The 18,524-nt window shown below is 43.4% G+C and overlaps 1 protein-coding gene and 1 long non-coding RNA gene across 2 annotated transcripts in view; one reads left to right on the forward strand and one right to left on the reverse strand.

Moving 5' to 3' along the window:
- The window catches only part of LOC307210341 (heparan sulfate glucosamine 3-O-sulfotransferase 3B1-like), a 32,273-nt gene extending 25,928 nt beyond the window's left edge, over positions 1-6,345 (forward strand). Inside the window, exon 2 of the mRNA XM_079966158.1 lies at positions 2,890-6,345. Within this exon, the coding sequence (XP_079822284.1) occupies positions 2,890-3,508 (619 nt within the window). The 3' untranslated portion in view covers positions 3,509-6,345. The remainder of the gene's footprint in view (positions 1-2,889) is intronic.
- The window catches only part of LOC307210429, a 963,897-nt gene that overhangs the window by 662,195 nt on the left and 283,178 nt on the right, over positions 1-18,524 (reverse strand). The window lies entirely within an intron of this gene.

Below are 18,524 nucleotides of genomic sequence, written 5' to 3' on the forward strand. Positions count from 1 at the left end.
GTCTAATTTGTTTTTACTATGGCAATCCCTGTTGCACCTATAGTGCTGATATACCTGTGGTGGGAAATAGCTCCAATTCTGTGTTGGTTAGGAGCTGTTACCTCTCTCTGTAAATAAACTTGCACCTGTCTGAAAGCTTTTCACATGTGAAGGCTACCTACAGATAACCTGGCTTCTAGCAGCAGCTTTATTTGAGTCTCGAAGGTACATATGGACCTGCCGCTTTCTGGCAAAAAGATTGAAGGCCAGCAATGAGCTGATGACTATGAAGGATGCTGTTCTATAAATCTGCTTTCTGCTTATTAAGTTGAGTCAGGAATTTCCTGCCATTTCTAAAAAAGCAAGAAGCTCTCAAAGCTTACGGTGGTCTGCAAGTGACAGGATGACCTGGCAATCTAAATTCCAGAATATGATGCTTGTCTCTGAAGGTGCCAGGCTAAAGCACGAGGTGATTGAATCTAGTTGAAAGCCACTTCTGCATTATTCCCCACCTTGTAAGCCATGTCAGGGGTGCCATAGCAGTAGATTCCCTACATCAACAGGGGATCACACAGTTGGTTTCCAGAACTATCCACTTATACTTACCAGGCTCTCAAGAGCCCTTCCGTCTCTGCTGCTACTCCTGTGCAATTTGCCCCTTAAGCAAATCCTTTCCCTTTCATTGGAATAGCTGGAATTTCCCCATCTTCATCCCAATTGATGCAGTTGTGAATCATCTGAAAAACTGCTAGCAATCAGTGCTGGAGAAGAACATTATTTCCAGTGTCTCCAGCTGAAAACCATTTTATTTGACTCCCCAGTTGCTTGCTTTTTGGCTGTGGAGATCCTACCACCTTTCCTTTGATAAAAAATAGGGAGGCCATTGAATATGCAATGACTGCTAAAGTGGCTGTGGAAGAGGGGTGGTGAGGTGAAACAGTGCAATTCTTGAGGTGGAAACCAGGAGAAACATCAAGACCAGTTGCTTGCTTTTAACAAGCAAGTGGCCATATTCTCTGGCTGCCCCATTGGTTAAAAGGAAAACTCTGCACATGCATTTCTGCAAAGGCACCAGATCACTCTCTTCTGTTTCGTGTCTGCTCTTTACTCTTCATATACTCCTATGCATCTTGGTTCTTCTGTGAAAAAGAGTGTTCCAACCTGGATCATCTCAGCTGTGCTGCTGCCTGGCACTTCTGTTTTTGTAGCTTCTGGCCTTGCAATAAAAGCTCGAGAGCCTGGTTGTTTGTACCTGTCAGCTTGTTGTTGTAAGCCCAAGACAGCAACAGCATGTAAAATACTTCTCCTCCCCCCCTCTTCTGCCACATCACTAACAAGACCCCCCCCCAATTTTCTTTATTGGGAAGTGTCAACAGATTAGTGGAGAATCCCTCTGTGCGGACAAAAACCTGCCACAAAAGGCATTAGGCTTTCAGCTATTGGATTACCACGTGGCCACCTGTCAACTGACTTTGTAAATGTATCTGTCTCCAAACTGTTTTTCGCATTAGAAGGCTGAGGTGTTTTTTTCCTCCAAGAATGCGTGTTGCTAAATGACTATTTCAGCATCCTGCGTTTAAGCCTTTTTGGGGGGTGAGGGAGGAGTTGAGGAGATTAAAGCTGTCTTGTGCAAGAACACTAATGTAATAAAATCTTAAGTGGTTAACAGGCAAAGTGGGCCAGTCTGTCTGCACGGTAAATACATTGCTTCACCTAGCCCCAGGTGCCTTGTGGGGAAAATCTTTATGAAAGGAGTTCTCTAGCTCCTAAGAGTTCCTTTGTCTGAGGTGGTTCTAGGAGGTAGGGCTCTATTGCTACCTGAAGCAGTATGCATGGAAAGGGGTGTGCAGGATGCTTGCATCTCCTGAAGAGACTCCTTCTTTCTTGCACTTCTGTGACCATGCCCCCAATTTAGAAAATATTGGTGATTGTCAAAGGTTTGTTTTTTGACAGAACCTGCATCCTTTGAATGAGCAGCATCATTCAGTAGATCACCTGAATCACATTTAAAGTCATATAGTGAAATAGCCTGTGGTGAACCTCAGACATAAACTCTGTTCCCCTCCTCATTTCCTCTCGGGGGGGGGGGTGCATGGGGGCAGCTGCCCCCCCTCAGATCAAGTAAATAAATAAAAATACTTAACTGACCAATTGCATGGCAGATAACTTGGCTCTGCCTCCCCAACATAAAGCTTGCCTCCCCTAAAAACAATCATTGCTATGCCCATGGATGGGTGGACATTTTAGAACAAATTGTCTGGTTATTCATGAAGGTGGAACTCTTGGTTCATTCCCACCAAGGTAAGCTTAACTCAGCCAGAGTTGAAATGTGGTGGGAACCAAAATTTAAGCAAGTTATACAGCGGTACCTCTGGTTAAGAACTTAATTCGTTCCAGATAATTCGTTCCAATTCGTTCTTAACCTGAGGCGTGCTTTCACAAATGGAGCCTCCTGCTGCCACTGCGCCGCTGGTACACAATTTCCGTTCTTATCCTGGGGCAAAGTTCTTAACCTGGAGCAACCACTTCCTCGTTAGTGGAGTTTGTAACCTGAAGCGTCAGTAACCCAAAGCGTCTATAACCTGAGGTACCACTGTATGTGGCACAGCTCATAATAAAACTTCCTGAAAAATCTCCTGAAGTAGGAGTGCTTAAGATACCTCATGTGAAGTGATTCATAAATGAAATAAACAATGTCATTACGGAAGAGACCTTTGGGTACATCTTGGCCTTTTGATTCACAATGTACTTAAGTCTGAAATGATGCTCTGTTGTTCCTTGGCTGAGTAAGTAATCTTGCTGGGTATTGTCAGTACCAAGAACTGTAAAAGAGTGCTGTAATTATTGCCTATTAGTGTTTCTAACCACTCTGTGCTTTTCTTCTCCCTCCCTCTCTCTCTTCTTTGGCAGGGATTTGATGCCAAGAACCCTCGATGGGCAGATCACCATGGAGAAAACTCCCAGCTACTTTGTCACCAAGGAAGCCCCGGCTCGCATCTCTGCCATGTCGAAGGGCACCAAGCTCATCGTGGTGGTGAGAGACCCGGTCACCAGAGCCATATCTGACTACACGCAAACTCTGTCCAAGAAGCCTGACATCCCCACCTTTGAGAGCCTGACCTTCAAAAACAGGACTACGGGCCTCATTGATACCTCCTGGAGTGCCATCCAGATTGGCATTTACGCCAAGCACCTGGAAAACTGGCTCCTGTACTTCCCCATTGGGCAGATCCTCTTTGTCAGTGGGGAGAGGCTAATCAGTGATCCAGCTGGTGAGTTAGGCCGAGTCCAGGACTTTCTGGGCCTCAAGAGGATCATCACGGACAAACACTTCTACTTCAACAAAACCAAGGGTTTCCCATGCCTGAAAAAGGCTGAAGGCAGCAGCAAGCCCCACTGCTTGGGCAAAACCAAGGGGCGGACCCACCCCAACATAGACCAGGAAGTGGTCCAGAGGCTGCGGGAATTCTACAGGCCCTTCAACATGAAGTTCTACCAGATGACTGGACATGACTTTGGCTGGGATTGATGGTTTAATGCCGACGTTCTTGCCAGAGTTAATCCCCTCATTTCAGCTTGCTATCCCCCTTATATATGTAGATAGGTCTATATGTAAAATGTACAGAAATCTATTTTATAATAATTTATTTTTAATTCTTAAGCAATTAATTCACTAAGCTGCCTAACCACACTGTAGCAGCCCATAGCTGTGTTTTTAACATTCCACAGTGCTGAATCCTTACTCTGCTCTTTCTCTTTTTTGTAGCCTGGTTCAGTTTGTGCTGGAAAGTGCTTCCAAGTATCTTCTATGAGAAAAATTAATATAAAAGAAAGGTTGGTGGGTAAGGGAGAAAGAATTTTTAAAAGCACAATTTTATTTTCCAATACGGGTACTAGGCATTTTGAAACACTTTTGTGAAAGGCCCTCCAGCTAGCATATTTTGCCTTCCCTCTTCCAGATCAACCCACTTGCAATTGAGTTTTTGGTTGGCTATGAAATTTCATGGAACTCAAAGCATTTAAGCCTAGCTTAAGCCCTTTACAGGTGGGCATGGCCCGAGTGCAGAAGGAGATTCTCTCCAGCCATATAGCTGCTGCTGCCTGTTTCTCAGATAATTTTCCTTGATGTGTACAACTCTCTCTCCTTGTAGAAAGCTTTGCTACAGTAGTTACTGAATGTTCTACAGTTTTTCCTTCTGCTTTCTTGACCTTTAAGCAGATTTCCTGGACTGACAACTATGCATATTTGGTCCAGCTTTAACTTGTTCCTGCTGAAAATGTGAAATGCTTCCTTCGGGCACAATTCATATGGGGTGCTTCTTCTTTTTTAAAAAAGCTGGTCTTGCAGAAGAAGACCATGCAGTCTGAACTTGTATAGTGAACCACTCCCTGCTATGTATAACTGAATGATAGGCCTGATTGCTGATAGCCCTGCAGTCAGGGTGCTCTCAGATTAGAACATGCAGAGTTACATGCCTCATCAGCCTTTTTCTAAGAGAGTTAATTAAATCCCCCCCCCCCTCCGCTGGTGCTGAGCTGAAAATTTTGGACTTTCATATGGGGTCAAGTGGGATGTGGGGGGAAGTATGCACTTCATTAAACCCTTGAGAGAGGGGTTGGAAATGAACATGCAGGGACCATAGACAGTCTGAACCTTGCCAAAGAATTTCACACCCGCCCCGAAAAAGACTAGCAAACAGCCTATTCCTGCCCCTGCCATCAATCCCATTACGCTAAGGTGAATTGAATGTAACATCTTGGCACATTATAATTGGACCTCCAGGAGAATTGCTCCCAATGTAGGTACTTGAGAAGGTTGGGCATGTCTGACTAATGTTGCAGTGAGTAAGCTACCATCTTGTATTAAAACCTCTGTTCAGCTGTACTCTTTCTCTCTTTCTCTTTCTGTGTGTGTTTCAGTTCTCAACACATTCTTGAAGTGTCCCACATTGGAGACATCTTGAACAATGTGGGCATAACTGTCAGATTTATTTTGAGAAGTAACTGCATATGGAATGTGGGATTCCTCAGAGGGCTGTATACAATTTGTGTGTGCATGAGCACATGCACATTATTCTAAGGATGTAGACATTCATATGAACATTCAGCCTCTGTGTTAGCCATCTTTGGACATATGATGTTTGCTATCACCTGCTGGTGAGGCAGCACTCTAGGACAGGCTTCCCCAATCTTGCACCCTCCAAATTTTGTTGGATGGCAATTCCCATCACCCCACACCATTGGGCACCTTGGCTGGGGGGATGACCGGGATTCCAAAAACATCTGGAGTACCAGAGGTTCCCCTTGCTGATTTACATGTTGAGCACTACAGAATACATTAAATAGACCCCTTGCTGTAGACCTCACTCCATCCTTTGCACCAGGGTTGGTCAGCATGGTGTCCTCCAGATGTTGCTGAACCACAACTCCCACAATCCCATGCCGGCTGAGGCTGATGGGAGTGGGATTTCAAAAACACCTGGAGGAATGCTACTATAGAAAAAGTTGCTTGAACCCACCTTCTTCCTACTAAAGTGAGATGCAACACATGCACCCTTAGCCTCCTCTTTCTGGACCCCCCTCTCAACAGAATCTGTGACATGCTTATGTGATAACCATGTTGTCAAGCCATGCAGCTTCTCTTGCTCCAGGAAATTGTAGTGGGATTTTCTTTTATAGCTCTCCTTTGTTTTCCATTTCAAAATCTTTTTGCAGAACTCAGTGCTTGGACTTTGCCTTCTTCTCTGAGTAGGTTTGTAGCCAGATGCCTTCCTCTCCATTGCACAAATCAAATTGGCAAAGTAGGTATTGTATCCACAGAACCTGTTCCGAATGATTTTGCAAAATAAGTTGAGTGATAACTCTGCCACTACTTCACCATTCAGTATCTTGAACAAAATTGGCTGTGCAGACTATATAGCAGAAATATTATGAAACCAGTTAATTTAAAAGACCTTACCTACATATCATGGTAACCATGGTGGACCTTGTACCATATGGCATTTGAAACTGTTCAAGCTAGCTTCCATACATTAACTTTTTAATGTTCACGAGAGGGTACCCAGTTGAAACTCAGAGGTGTGGTTGGACCTGTTTCCCCCCACATGGTAACATTAATTTATGGCTGAGTTCCATTCAGCAGTACGTCCAGATATTAGCAATATTTTTGTGTGTGTGTTTGCTGTAACATGATACATCTTAGACTAGTCTACTTGTAAAGGAAAGCAAAATGGCAAGCAAAAACTGTAAATTGAGTATTTTGTGGTATGTACAACACAAATTAATTTTACACAGAGGTTTCTAGGAAAATGAAATTTTGATTCATACTATTTCTTTGTATGAAGAAATAAAATATATTTTACCAAACCATGGAGACCACCTCATTTTCCTTTTCAACGTGTGCGTAAACAGAAATCAAAACAAAAGGTTTGGCTATCAGAGGAATCCAAATTGGGGCCAGGGAAGTGGAGTGGTGGATAGACTAGTGCAGTGAATGCTGAGGGCAAAGGGCGTATCCTCCATTGCTGTTTTGTTTTTTAAAAATAAATGTTATGTATTATTTCACTTTTTATATAATAACCCCCTCCTGGTACAAATCTCAGCAGTGAAATAAAAAGCAGTTATACATACTCTTATCAGTATCGTTACACATTGCCTTGCTCCTTGCATAAAGAAGTAAAGTGCCACATGTAAAATAAAACAATTTAAATTCACAGTATAGGAAATATAAAGATGCAGATGTCCTCAGGAGAGCTTTCCATAACGTTCTGTGTTGAAGATGGATTCTCTCTGAGGTATAGATGAAATAAAGCCATACCATTTTTCATGGAAAGTGTCCCCCATTATTATTTACTGAAGGGCTCTCATCCGGCCTCTCTGAGGGGAATGGAGCAGCTTTGGATTGAGCAGATCAATGGTCAGCTCTGCTCCATCCCCATGATGCCTTGCTTTGGGAACTTACACTGGCAACTGGCAACAGGAACACCAGTAGCATTTGTGTTCTCTTTGTTGCACATTCTTCAGTAGGAGCCTTCATGGTGGTGGAGCCCCCTGGCTGGACACCTCTGCCATATCCTAACCCCCTCAATTATGGGTGATCAAGGGATTGCTCTCAGGTCTACTTTTGGGGTGATTATTCCACAGAAAGCAATATTCTACACAGGGATGTTTGGAAGAAGTCCTCTGGAAGATGTGAGTTGGTGGTAAACAAATTCTGCCCCTCGGCCCAATTTCAGAATCCCTATATAAGCAATCGGATCTCTTGCAGGAGTACACTATCCTTCCTTTGTGGCTGTACTGGGCAGAGAGAAAGAGGAAAAGAGAAAAAGGAGTATTCAGGAAAGAGAAGGGGAATGGTTCCACTAACTGCTGGCACAGATGGATTATCCCAGAGGGAACGAACCCCACATTTATTCATTCATTCTGAACCCCCTGCTCTCAATAGCACTGCACCCAGAGCGTGTTGTGGTGCATGTCCTCTATTTTGGTGATGCAAGGTCTCAACAGCTTCCCAAACATTTTGTGCCTCTGAAAAATAACAGGATAGCTCCATTTTAAGGTAGAGACTTCATTTGCAAACAGTTCCTTGAGATATTGCAAACAGGTTGTTAGCAACAGGTTTTTGAATTAAAAAACATCAACCAGATTTTCTCTAGAAAGTGTAAACTGGCATGAATGGATGTTTATTTTTCATGGCCTGCAAGTTTCCCAAACCCACCTTGAAATATAGCCTCTGCTTCAAGGCTACTCTCCTCCCTGATTGGCGATTTTGCTAGGACCAAAACAAATGCTTCATATTTTACCACATATTAAGAGATCAGTCCCCCTCTTCCCATAATAAATTAGACCAGTTGCTTAATGATTAGGAAAATACAGATGTTTGTAATGCAGACACCATTTCTTGAAAAAGCAGCCTTGTTTCATATTTGTTCTGGAGGAGGATAGTGAAAGATGCTTTTATGCTACACTTTTTAAAGGAAGCAGGGAGAGAAAAGAAGCTTCTGCACATCTGGGTGTGTGCGTGTGGGGAGGGAATGGAGCACTCCAAACAAATCCAAAATAGTCTGCAGCAATTGACCCACATGCACTTTTGGCATGGGTACATTTATCTCTCCCCCCACCCCCAGCAATAAAAAAAGAAGAACTATTAGGTTTGCAAATTCATGCAGGAAGTCACAAGCAGGTTAATAGTCTTTTTTCCTCACTGAAGAGATTTGCTTCAGATCCGTCTAGTCTGACAGCCTGTGTCCTGCTGTAGCCTACCAGGTTCCTCTAGGTAAGAAGTCGCAGCTGCATCTAGACTTCTACATGTGGTTGAGAGAGAGTGCATAAGTGTAACAGCCTTCCTCTCCTTCTCCACTGTATATTCAGGCTTACAAACTGAGACCAGGCGTAGTTCAGCCCTAAGTCTTCAATTGTGTTGGAAGAACTAGCCATTCACCCTGAGATGGTGAAGTAGAGGAGAAATGGTCCAGCATGGGTTGTACCAGAAAATGATTTGTCGCCATAAACCCTTAGCTAATTGGGAGACCTGAGCCTTCCATCCAGGGAGAAGAAAACAGTGAAGCAGCATTCACAAAGCCTTCTTATTGGAGCTGATTCCCATTGCATGCCACAATCTAGGCCACCCCTACGTGATCACACCCACTGAAGACAGATATAAACAGTGGTTGGGGATTGGTAGCACATTAATATGGATGTGAGGTGATAGCGGTAGCCGATCCTTCATTGTGGCGGCCGCCTCCACTCGAGAACTTCCAGCCCATTCATATTAAGCAGTCACCTTCACTGCATAGTTCTCAGTGCCTGCTAAAAACTTTTTTTTGCAAAAGCAAGCCTCCCCAAACATGTAAATTTGACATGTATTTTACTACATAACTGTATTTTATTATATATCTGTACAGTCATACCTCAGGTTACAAACGTTTCAGGTTGCGTTTTTTTGGGTTGCGGATTGCCGAAACCCGGAAGTACTGGAATGGGTTACTTCTGGGTTTCGGCGGTTGTGCATGCGCAGAAGCGCCAAATCGCGCTTTGTGCATGCACAGACGTGCCAAATCGCAACCTGCACATGCACAGTTGTGCCACTGTGGATTGCGGACGCTGCGGGTTGCAAATGTGCATCCCGCACGGATCACGTTTGCAACCTGAGCATCCACTGTAATTGCATATATAGCTAAACCACCGAGCCTCTTGAGTTTGCCAATCAGTAGGTCAGCAGTTCAAATCCCTATGACCGGGTGAGCTCCCTTTGCTCTGTCCCAGCTCTTGCCTATCTAGCAATTCGAAAGCATGCCAAAAAGTGCGAGTAGATAAATAGGTACTGCTCCGGCGGGAAGGTAAACAGCGTTTTCGTGCGCTGCTCTGGTTCGCCAGAAGCGGCTTAGCCATGCTGGCCACATGACCTGGAAAGCTGTCTGTGGACAAATGCTGGCTCCCTTGGCCTGAAAGCAAGATGAATGCCACAACCCCATAGTAAAATTTGACTGGACTTAATCATCTAGGGGTCCTTTACCATTTACCTTTACCTACCTTATATAGATATACCTGATTTTTATCAGTAATTTTAACATGTATTTTATATTCTATGTAAAACACCGAGAGGCTTTGATGATGAAGCAGGATACAAATCCTGTTACATAAATTAATACAAATGTTGTTGGAAGAAGTAAATGCCCTCAAATGTCACTGCTTCTAAGGGGAGTGACATTTATTTTTAACAGGGCAATGAATTTATTTCTTGCATTCCTAAACCAATTCCCAGTAAGAGCCCTGAAGCAGTTTGCAATAAAATTAATTAAATTAACAATAAAATATGATTGCACGCTTTTGAGCTCCATACAGCATGATAAGCAAGAAGAATGACATTTGGTGCATCAGTGGCATGTAGCAGACAATTCCTCTGCAGTGTGGACAACTGTGGGTACCAGGAGAGGATATGCCCACTGGCATCCTTCGAGACTTAGTTTTTTTTTTTTTTTTTATAAAAGATTTTTATTAATTTCCAATTTTTTAACAGAAACAAAAAACAACAAAAGAAACAGACAAACAAAAAACTCATGTTTTCATAACCTTATTTTCATAACCCTCTTTTCCCGGACTTCCCCATACCTTTCCCTTTTTGCATCCTTAATTTAGTACCATTATTCAGCAACCTATCTTGCCCAATTAAATATAAATTTATCCTCTTTCTCTATTCCACCCTTAATTTTAAACCCAATTATCGCTGCAATTCTACGTCTTCTTTTCCCTCAGCATTTTAACACTCCTCAGTTTTATAATAATTCTTAAGATACATCTTAAATTTCTTCCAATCTTCTTCCACAGTCTCTTTCTCTTGGTCGCGGATTCTGCCGGTCATTTCTGCCAGTCCCATAAAGTCAATCACTTTCGCCTGCCATTCCTCCAGCGTGGGTAGCTCTTGTGTCTTCCAATACTTTGCTAGAAGGATCCTTGCTGCCGTAGTAGCGTACAAAAAGAAATTCTTATCCTTCTTTGGCACCAACTGGCCGACCATACCCAAGAGAAATGCCTCTGGTTTCTTATTAAAGGTGCACTTAAGCACTTTCTTAATTTCATTATAAATCATTTCCCAGAAGGCCTTAATCTTTGGGCAGGTCCACCAGAGGTGGAAAAAGGTACCCTCAGTCTCTTTACATTTCCAGCATTTATTATTGGGCAAATGATAAATCTTCGCAAGCTTGACTGGGGTCATGTACCACCTATAAATCATTTTCATAATGTTTTCTCGTAAGGCATTGCATGCCGTGAATTTAATACCTGTGGTCCATAACTGCTCCCAGTCAGCAAACATAATGTCATGACCTATGTCCTGTGCCCATTTAACCATAGCAGACTTCACTGTCTCATCTATTGTATTCCACTTCAACAGCAAGTTGTACATTCTTGATAAATTCTTAGTATTGGGTTCTAACAATTCTGTTTCCAATTTCGATTTCTCCACCTGGAAACCAATTTTCCTGTCTTGTTTGAAAGCCTCCATTATTTGAAAATAATGGAGCCAATCTCGTACCTTGGACTTTATTTTCTCATAACTTTGTAATTTAAATTCACCACCTTCTTGTTCTAAGATCTCAGAGTATTTCGGCCAATTGGTTGTCATATTAAGTTTCTTTACTTCCTTAGCCTCCATAGGTGAAAGCCACCTGGGAGTTCTGTTTTCCAGTAAATCTTTATACCGTATCCATACATTATATAGTGCTTTCCTGACAATATGATTTTTGAAACCCTTATACACTTTAACCTTGTCATACCAGATATATGCATGCCAACCAAAATTATTGTCAAATCCTTCCAAATCTAGAATGTCTGCATTTTCAAGAAGTAGCCAATCTTTTAACCAGCAGAAAGCTGCCGATTCATAGTAAAGTCTTAAGTCCGGCAGGGCAAACCCCCCTCTTTCTTTAGAATCGGTAAGTATCTTAAACTTAATTCTGGGCTTTTTGCCCTGCCAGACAAATTTAGATATGTCTTTCTGCCACTTCTTGAAACAGTCCAGTTTATCAACAATTTGTAATGTCTGAAACAAAAATAACATTCTAGGCAATACATTCATTTTGATCACAGCAATTCGACCTAACAAGGAAAGCTTCAGGTTTGACCATATTTCTAAGTCTTTCTTTATCTCAGTCCAGCACTTGTCATAATTGTCCTTAAATAAGTTCACATTCTTAGATGTCGGCATCCTTCGAGACTTAGGAAGAGATTACACACTCACAAACAACAGCAAAAGTTGCCTTATCATCAAATAAGTGCTGGTGATCAGGGGAACAAGTAAGAGTAAAACCATGCCACCTGACACTTCTACTTGCATTGCCAGGGCATTCTGGGTTCATTCACACAGCCACTGGGTGGCCACAAGAAATGCCTTTTAACTGGCACTGGCCAATGTGAGCTGTGAGTTAAATCTTGCAAATGGTGCTTCTAGGAGTTACACAGCAGCTCATCGCAGCCTGGGAATTGGCATGCACATGCTTTTCAAATGTTCATCCAGTGATTGTGAATAATGTTGGAGTTTGGCAAATGCACTGCAGCCTTGTGCAGAAATAGTCTAGTATGACTGCTGGCTGAAATGCAAAAAAACAACAACAACGGTTTTTGTCACGGCAAAGAAAGCCCTAAGTTTAAGTTTCACCAAAATGAGGTGTAGGTACGCATATATTGATAAAGGTGCCGTGGGTGTCAGCACAAAATGGCTGCTATGACAGCAAGAAAGAGCTACTGGTACTTTATACTGGTGAGTATACAGTGGTACCTTGGGTTACAGATGCTTCGGGGTACAGACGCTTCAGGTTACAGACTCCGTTAACCCAGAAATAGTACCTCGGGTTAAGAAGTTTGCTTCAGGATGAGAAGAGAAATAGCGCGGCGCCAGCGGGAGGCCCCATTAGCTAAAGTGGTACCTCAGGTTAAGAACAATTTCAGGTTAAGAACGGACCTCCAGAACGAATTAATTTCTTAACCCGAGGTGCTACTGTACACACATAAAGCCCTGACTTTTAAATGTGGTAAAGATGGAACTAATAAGTTAACTCTGCATCTTGCTAGCTCATACTGACACTGACTGACTTGGAGAAGAAGCAGGAAAGCAGCAAATGAGGTAGTGATCTATTTTACCAACAAGTAGTTACTAAAACAGAATGAATCCCTAAGGAGGAAGAGCAGCTCGCCTTTCTGCCTATTGCCCCCACCCTGGTTCAGATAGCTTATTGCTAGCATTGTTGCTTTACTCCCAACATAGAAGGCATTCAACTGGCATGGGAATCAGGGCCACCCCAAGGCATTTTGCTTCCTGAATCAGAGAACAAGATGGTCCCCTCCCATTCCCCTAATAGAATCCCATTGGCCTGGTGGTTGATTCTTAGGTCAAAATTGGCAACGGAATGGCATTTCCCACTGTATCTGAAGGCAATAGGCAAGCACAGGGCAGTTTAGCTTAAGGGACTCAAGCGGAATAGAGCTGCTGCCTTACCTCCACCCACCCCAAAATCTGCTGCCTGATTGGGAGTTTAACATCAGGGTGTGTCAATCAATTGATTCACAATGTAAATAACAAGAATAAATATGCACAAGCCTACTAGAAACATCATTTACTTACCAGCAAAATGCCCATCTGTTGGGGTTGTCATGGAGTTGATGGGCACCATACATCACTGGGACCATCAGAGCGCACAAGCGCTTGTGTATATACATAGACCTTTCACATCCAATGGACTCACTCTCTGTAGACATCAGATTACCCAGTGTAAGGGAAATGCAAAGCAATTGCTACAACGTCCCCAAATGCAGCACTGAATCGCTCCCCCCCCCCCACTCACTGCTGGGTTGAATTGCAGTCACTCATCTATTAGGGAAAATAGAAACATACAATTTCTGACACCATCTGTATCTGACACTGATTAGTCTGATTTCTTGGAGCAGAACACCTTTTCCCCTACTCTACAAGTCTTGCCAATTGCCATCAGTTTACTTAGCCCCGGAGAACACAAAAGGACCAAGCGAGAATTCAGTGCGCACGTTCTCCCACTCTCCTTGAAATAGCCTACTTTAGTTCCATATCTTGGTGGTGTTAGAGTATGACAGAAAGACAGATTCACTTGTGCGTATAAAATGTAACACTTAGAAAATCAGCATGTAATGAGTGGGTCCATTATTAGGACATGTGCCACTGGCTGGAGTGGTAAACAAGCTTATTATGGGGATGAAAGACCAATCCCTAGGATGTCTCAGCTGCAGTACCCTTTGAAAACCCTCCTTAAAAATATGAAAAGCACCCTGCTGTCTATAAAAAAAAATTAAATCAAATTTCAGAATTATATGTGTGTTTTTCAAACGACGTGAGTGAAGAGCTATAGCTGCCTGCTTTGACATCTGAGATACTTAGCTCAGAATTTATGTGTCAAAAGCTTAAAAGCTTAACCTAAGCAACTTTAAAAAAGCACTATATTTCCAACTAATTAAGTCATGTCAGCCAAATATGATTTATTTACTGCCATCAGTCATGTCTACAGCAGAATTATCTCATTTTTTGATTTCTAATGATTTTCCCTCTCCTCATTAATCTGGTTGTGAATTATTTTTAATATATCTTTCTGGCATGAAAGCAAATCAAATCATTAAAAGAAAAATAGCCAAAGGTAATTCTGCACTACAGCTGAATGATGGACGTCAGAGCTTAGTTCTGTTCCTGTGGTTTGACACAAGCCCTTCTCAGCCAAAGGGGAAGAGTTTGCTCCACAGCCTCACTGAGAGCTGCTGATTCAGAACTCCATCCCACTTTAGCTGCTTCCAGGACCTGGAAGCAGGTCCTCTTACTCAGCTGTATTTCTGGATTTCCCTTTTCTTAACAGGTATCTCCTGTGCCCCTGGCAACCCCATTCCTCCAGAAAAGGGGGTAAATGAGAAAGCCCAGCATTTGTCAAAGAACACAATGCCTGTGAATGAGATAATTAAAAAATATAGAACATAATACACTTTTTTAAGACTGGGAAAGCTGAGAAGGAGTACTTCATTAATGCAAAAACAGTTAGCTGGCACTTCTAACAATGCACAAGGGTCAAACCTGGATTTCTCCCCCGAGGAAGTAGCTGCAGACCCTTAGACAAAACCTCCACGGAGAGATCATTTCCAGCCAGAGCTGCTGCTGGTACCATTTCCATGTCACAGACCTCTATTATCTCGATGTGAACCATATTTCTCTGCAGCTCACCTAAGGACAGATCTTTCTAAGAGCTTAATTGCAGGTAGTTTGTTAGTTGGTGACATTCCTGGCAGAGAGCGTTGGCCTGCAAACCTGTTGCACAGCATGGTTATTAAGGTATTGAGGTATCCTTGCATATATCACGTTTAAGTAGCATTTTTACTGCTGAGTGCTGCGATGGATGTTTAATCTGCATGAACGCACAGGATGCTAGTGCAGGGAAACTACAGATGTCCACTTAGAATGATATATTTGCAGTTTTCCGTTCTGCATCTCAAACGTGGAAGTTCAGCATCTTCAAGTTCCGTTCGGAGCCAAGACACAAAAGCAGTCAGAGTGTCAGAGCAGAGCTGGGAAGGTCTCGGGTTTAAATTCCCACTTCAGCAAGAAACTTCCTGGGTGATCTTGAGCCAGTTGCTCTCTCAGTCTGGCCTACCTGACACGGTTGTTCTGAGCATAAAATAGGAGGCAGTTGTGAGCAGTCATGTCACTGGCTCCCACCATGTAGGCTTAGAATCCAAAACCAACCTTGTAAATATGAAAAAAACCCACTAAGTAAAGAACCTTTTTTTCTTCACCAATGGGACTTCTGTGTGTTCTGTTTACCTTTTTAAACAATGCTGGTGATGTGTGAAGGAGTGAGTAGGGGGCTGGGACAGGGTAGCTCCAGCTTCCGAGCTTTTAACTCTGCTATATACAAATCAATTATTTTTCTTTGTTTTTAAACCCAAGTATCAATCGGTTAGCAGCCTTTTCTATTACCAGCTCCCTGACCCTTTTTATTGGAAACACCTGGAACTGAACCTTTATTCAGTGGATCAGGCCCCTGCTTTGCCACGTCTTGTGTCATTATATCCCAGGTGAGCAGCTTCTTTAGTAATGTGGGCCATTTTCAAGTGCATAATGAACCAGAGGGCTGTACGTAATTTGCATTTTTATGCGCATATAATTTGGATGAATGTGGTAGGTATTAAACCATAGCTAATGAACATGAAGCATTTCTCTGCTGATGCCACTCAAGCCATGAATCTTTTTACTCTGAGCCTTCATCTTCATAATATAGTTCCCAGCAACTATGTCTTTCAACCACCAGAGGAGACCAATATGAGGTACAGTGGTACCTCAGGTTACATACGCTTCAGGTTACATACGCTTCAGGTTACAGACTCCGCTAACCCAGAAATAGTGCTTCAGGTTAAGAACTTTGCTTCAGGATGAGAGCAGAAATCGCATGGCAGCGGTGCAGCAGCAGCTGGAGGCCCCATTAGCTAAGGTGGTGCTTCAGGTTAAGAACAGTTTCAGGTTAAGTACGGACCTCCGGAACGAATTAAGTACTTAACCTGAGGTACCACTGTAGTATTTACTACCCCAAATATTCAATAGCAGGCAAGATGAGCTGAGAAACAAGATTTTTTAAAGCACACACAGGCAGATTATCTTGCTTGCCTTCCGAGCCCTATATATGCTGCTTAGACATCTCTTAAACACGAGGACTAGAAACCTAACCTAACTTTCAGGATTTCACCACGTTGCCTGTAAGCAGTATGTTGACCACCCCTGGCTTACACTATAAGGTTGATGACACAGGACCACTAGGACCAGAGGAAACACCGGCATATATTTTGTGATATTATGAAATACTGCCCTTGATCAGGGGAGTAGCAGGAAAGGGAAACAAATCTTGAGAAAAGGAAATTCTGGGGGTGAGTCTGTCTTCCCAGGAGGCATACCCTTGCTCCTGATATGTTCTCACCAAGAGTTCATTGAAAATATCCTCAAAATGCTCACTGCTGCTTAATGCAAGATGCCAGGCCCCAGGTCTATCATGTAAGGAAGAATAAATTCCTTTGACAGGCCTGCTTTCCACTTCCCAGCACAGTTATTCTTAGTGAAGCCTTTGTTATAAAAAGCATGGCTGAAGAGTTCACCGTAACATAACATCAATTGACCCAGAGATCAAGTATTGGATAAATAATAAATGGGAATAGCAAAGTATCAATGAGCGGTGTCTGTAGCTGACATCTGTTTTCCGACCGGCCTGCAGCTATGCTGCTCCAGGCTGTGATCTTGTACGCTAAGCAAGGTCAGGCTGGGTCAGTGCTTGGTTGGAGAGAAAGATACAGATTCTTGGCAACTGGGAGCTGTTCATGGTAGCTTACAGTGTACCTGCTCAGGCCAAAGTCAGCAAGAATGATACGCAGCTTGTGAACTTCACCAAGCAGAAAGGTTTGAAATACTGGACAGGGGTCTCCAAAACTGAGTTTGTGAATGCACACCTGCTTGCAGACACCTTCACTGGTCTCCACACCCTACTGAAATTAGGTTTGAGAGAAGCATTCTGTTGATGCCAACAGTACAGGTTGCAGCATGTGCTTGGTTGTGGCACGTGTGTGTAGTGCCCACAACAGTTTTTTTCAGTTTGCAAATGTGTGCATGGGGCCCCCAAAGGCTGGCGACCTCCTGTACTAGAAGCTGCAGATAAACATATAAATAACTGGGAAATCGTGGCCTCCTCCCAGAGAGCAAGTGTTGCAGTGAGATAATCAAGACTGACCTCACCGCTGTTGTGGGTGGGAGCGATTGGATAGCCACAGCAACCCAATTGGTGGTCCCTCAGTGGCTGGGGTAATTCTGGCCAATGGGATCATTCCATGCATTAACCGAGGGATCTATATATATTGCTGCACATTGCATAGAGCTTCCTCTTTTCGCCTCGTGCACTGGGCCACCCGCCCACCCTCCCTATATTTAGGGTTCATTATGACCTTGCTATGCCATCATGGGTCATCTGCTGTTGGGACAGGGACCCGGTAGGAATTTTCCCATTTGGCTAATTGGCTGGTGCCACTTGGGTTTCACCTGCCGCGTAGCAAATCATCACAACTTTTTAAGGTTTGGCGGTTAGGCATTGGTTCAATGTGGAGTGGAGGGGAGGTTGTCACACCTGACCCTCCAATGCGCAAAGGGTATTCCGTTAAAAGAATCCAGGGGCTCGCCTTGCTTTTGTCCGATCCCCTTCCAGGGGTAGGGCCACACCAGAACCCCTGGGAGCATTTGGGGTGAGCTTGAGTCGGAGACTGGTCCAATCCTCCCCCAGGATGTGTACCCTTACTGACCTCTGCCAGAGTCCAGTCGTCAGTGCTGCCCTGCCAAAGTCAGGTGCAGCTAGTTGGGAACCAATGCCTAAACAAACCACTCATGATCTGTAATCAATAAAGTTGTGGCCAAAATTATGCCAATAACCTTGAACTAAATTTTGTGTCAATTGTGTCTTTATTTGTTGGGGGAGGTATTGGGATCTTAAAGGTAAAGGGTAAAGGGACCCCTGACCATTAGGTCCAGTCGGGACAACTCTGGGGTTGTGGTGCTCATCTCGCTTTATTGGCTGAGGGAGCCGGCGTACAGCTTCCGGGTCATGTGGCCAGCATGACCAAGCCACTTCTGGTGAACCAGAGCAGTGCACGGAAACACTGTTTACCTTCCTGCCGGAGCGGTACCTATTTATCTACTTGCACTTTGACATGCTTTTGAACTGCTAGGTTGGCAGGAGCAGGGACTGAGGAACGGGAGCTCACCCCGTCATGGGGATTCGAACCGCCGACCTTCTGATCTGCAAGTCCTAGGCTCTGTGGTTTAACCCACAGCATCACCCGCATCCCCTTGGGATCTTAACACGCAATCAAATCTGTCCAGATAACATTCTGGCAAATACAAATTACATATTTGCAATGTACTTAGAAGGTGACAAATTGGAGCTCACTGTGAGTGCATTGTGAAGTTGGGAAAGTGAAATGCAAACCAAACCAGAAAGGGAAACCCAATGATC

Source organism: Podarcis cretensis (assembly GCF_951804945.1).
Source record: "Podarcis cretensis genome assembly, chromosome: 2".
NCBI classification, from domain to species: domain Eukaryota; kingdom Metazoa; phylum Chordata; class Lepidosauria; order Squamata; family Lacertidae; genus Podarcis; species Podarcis cretensis.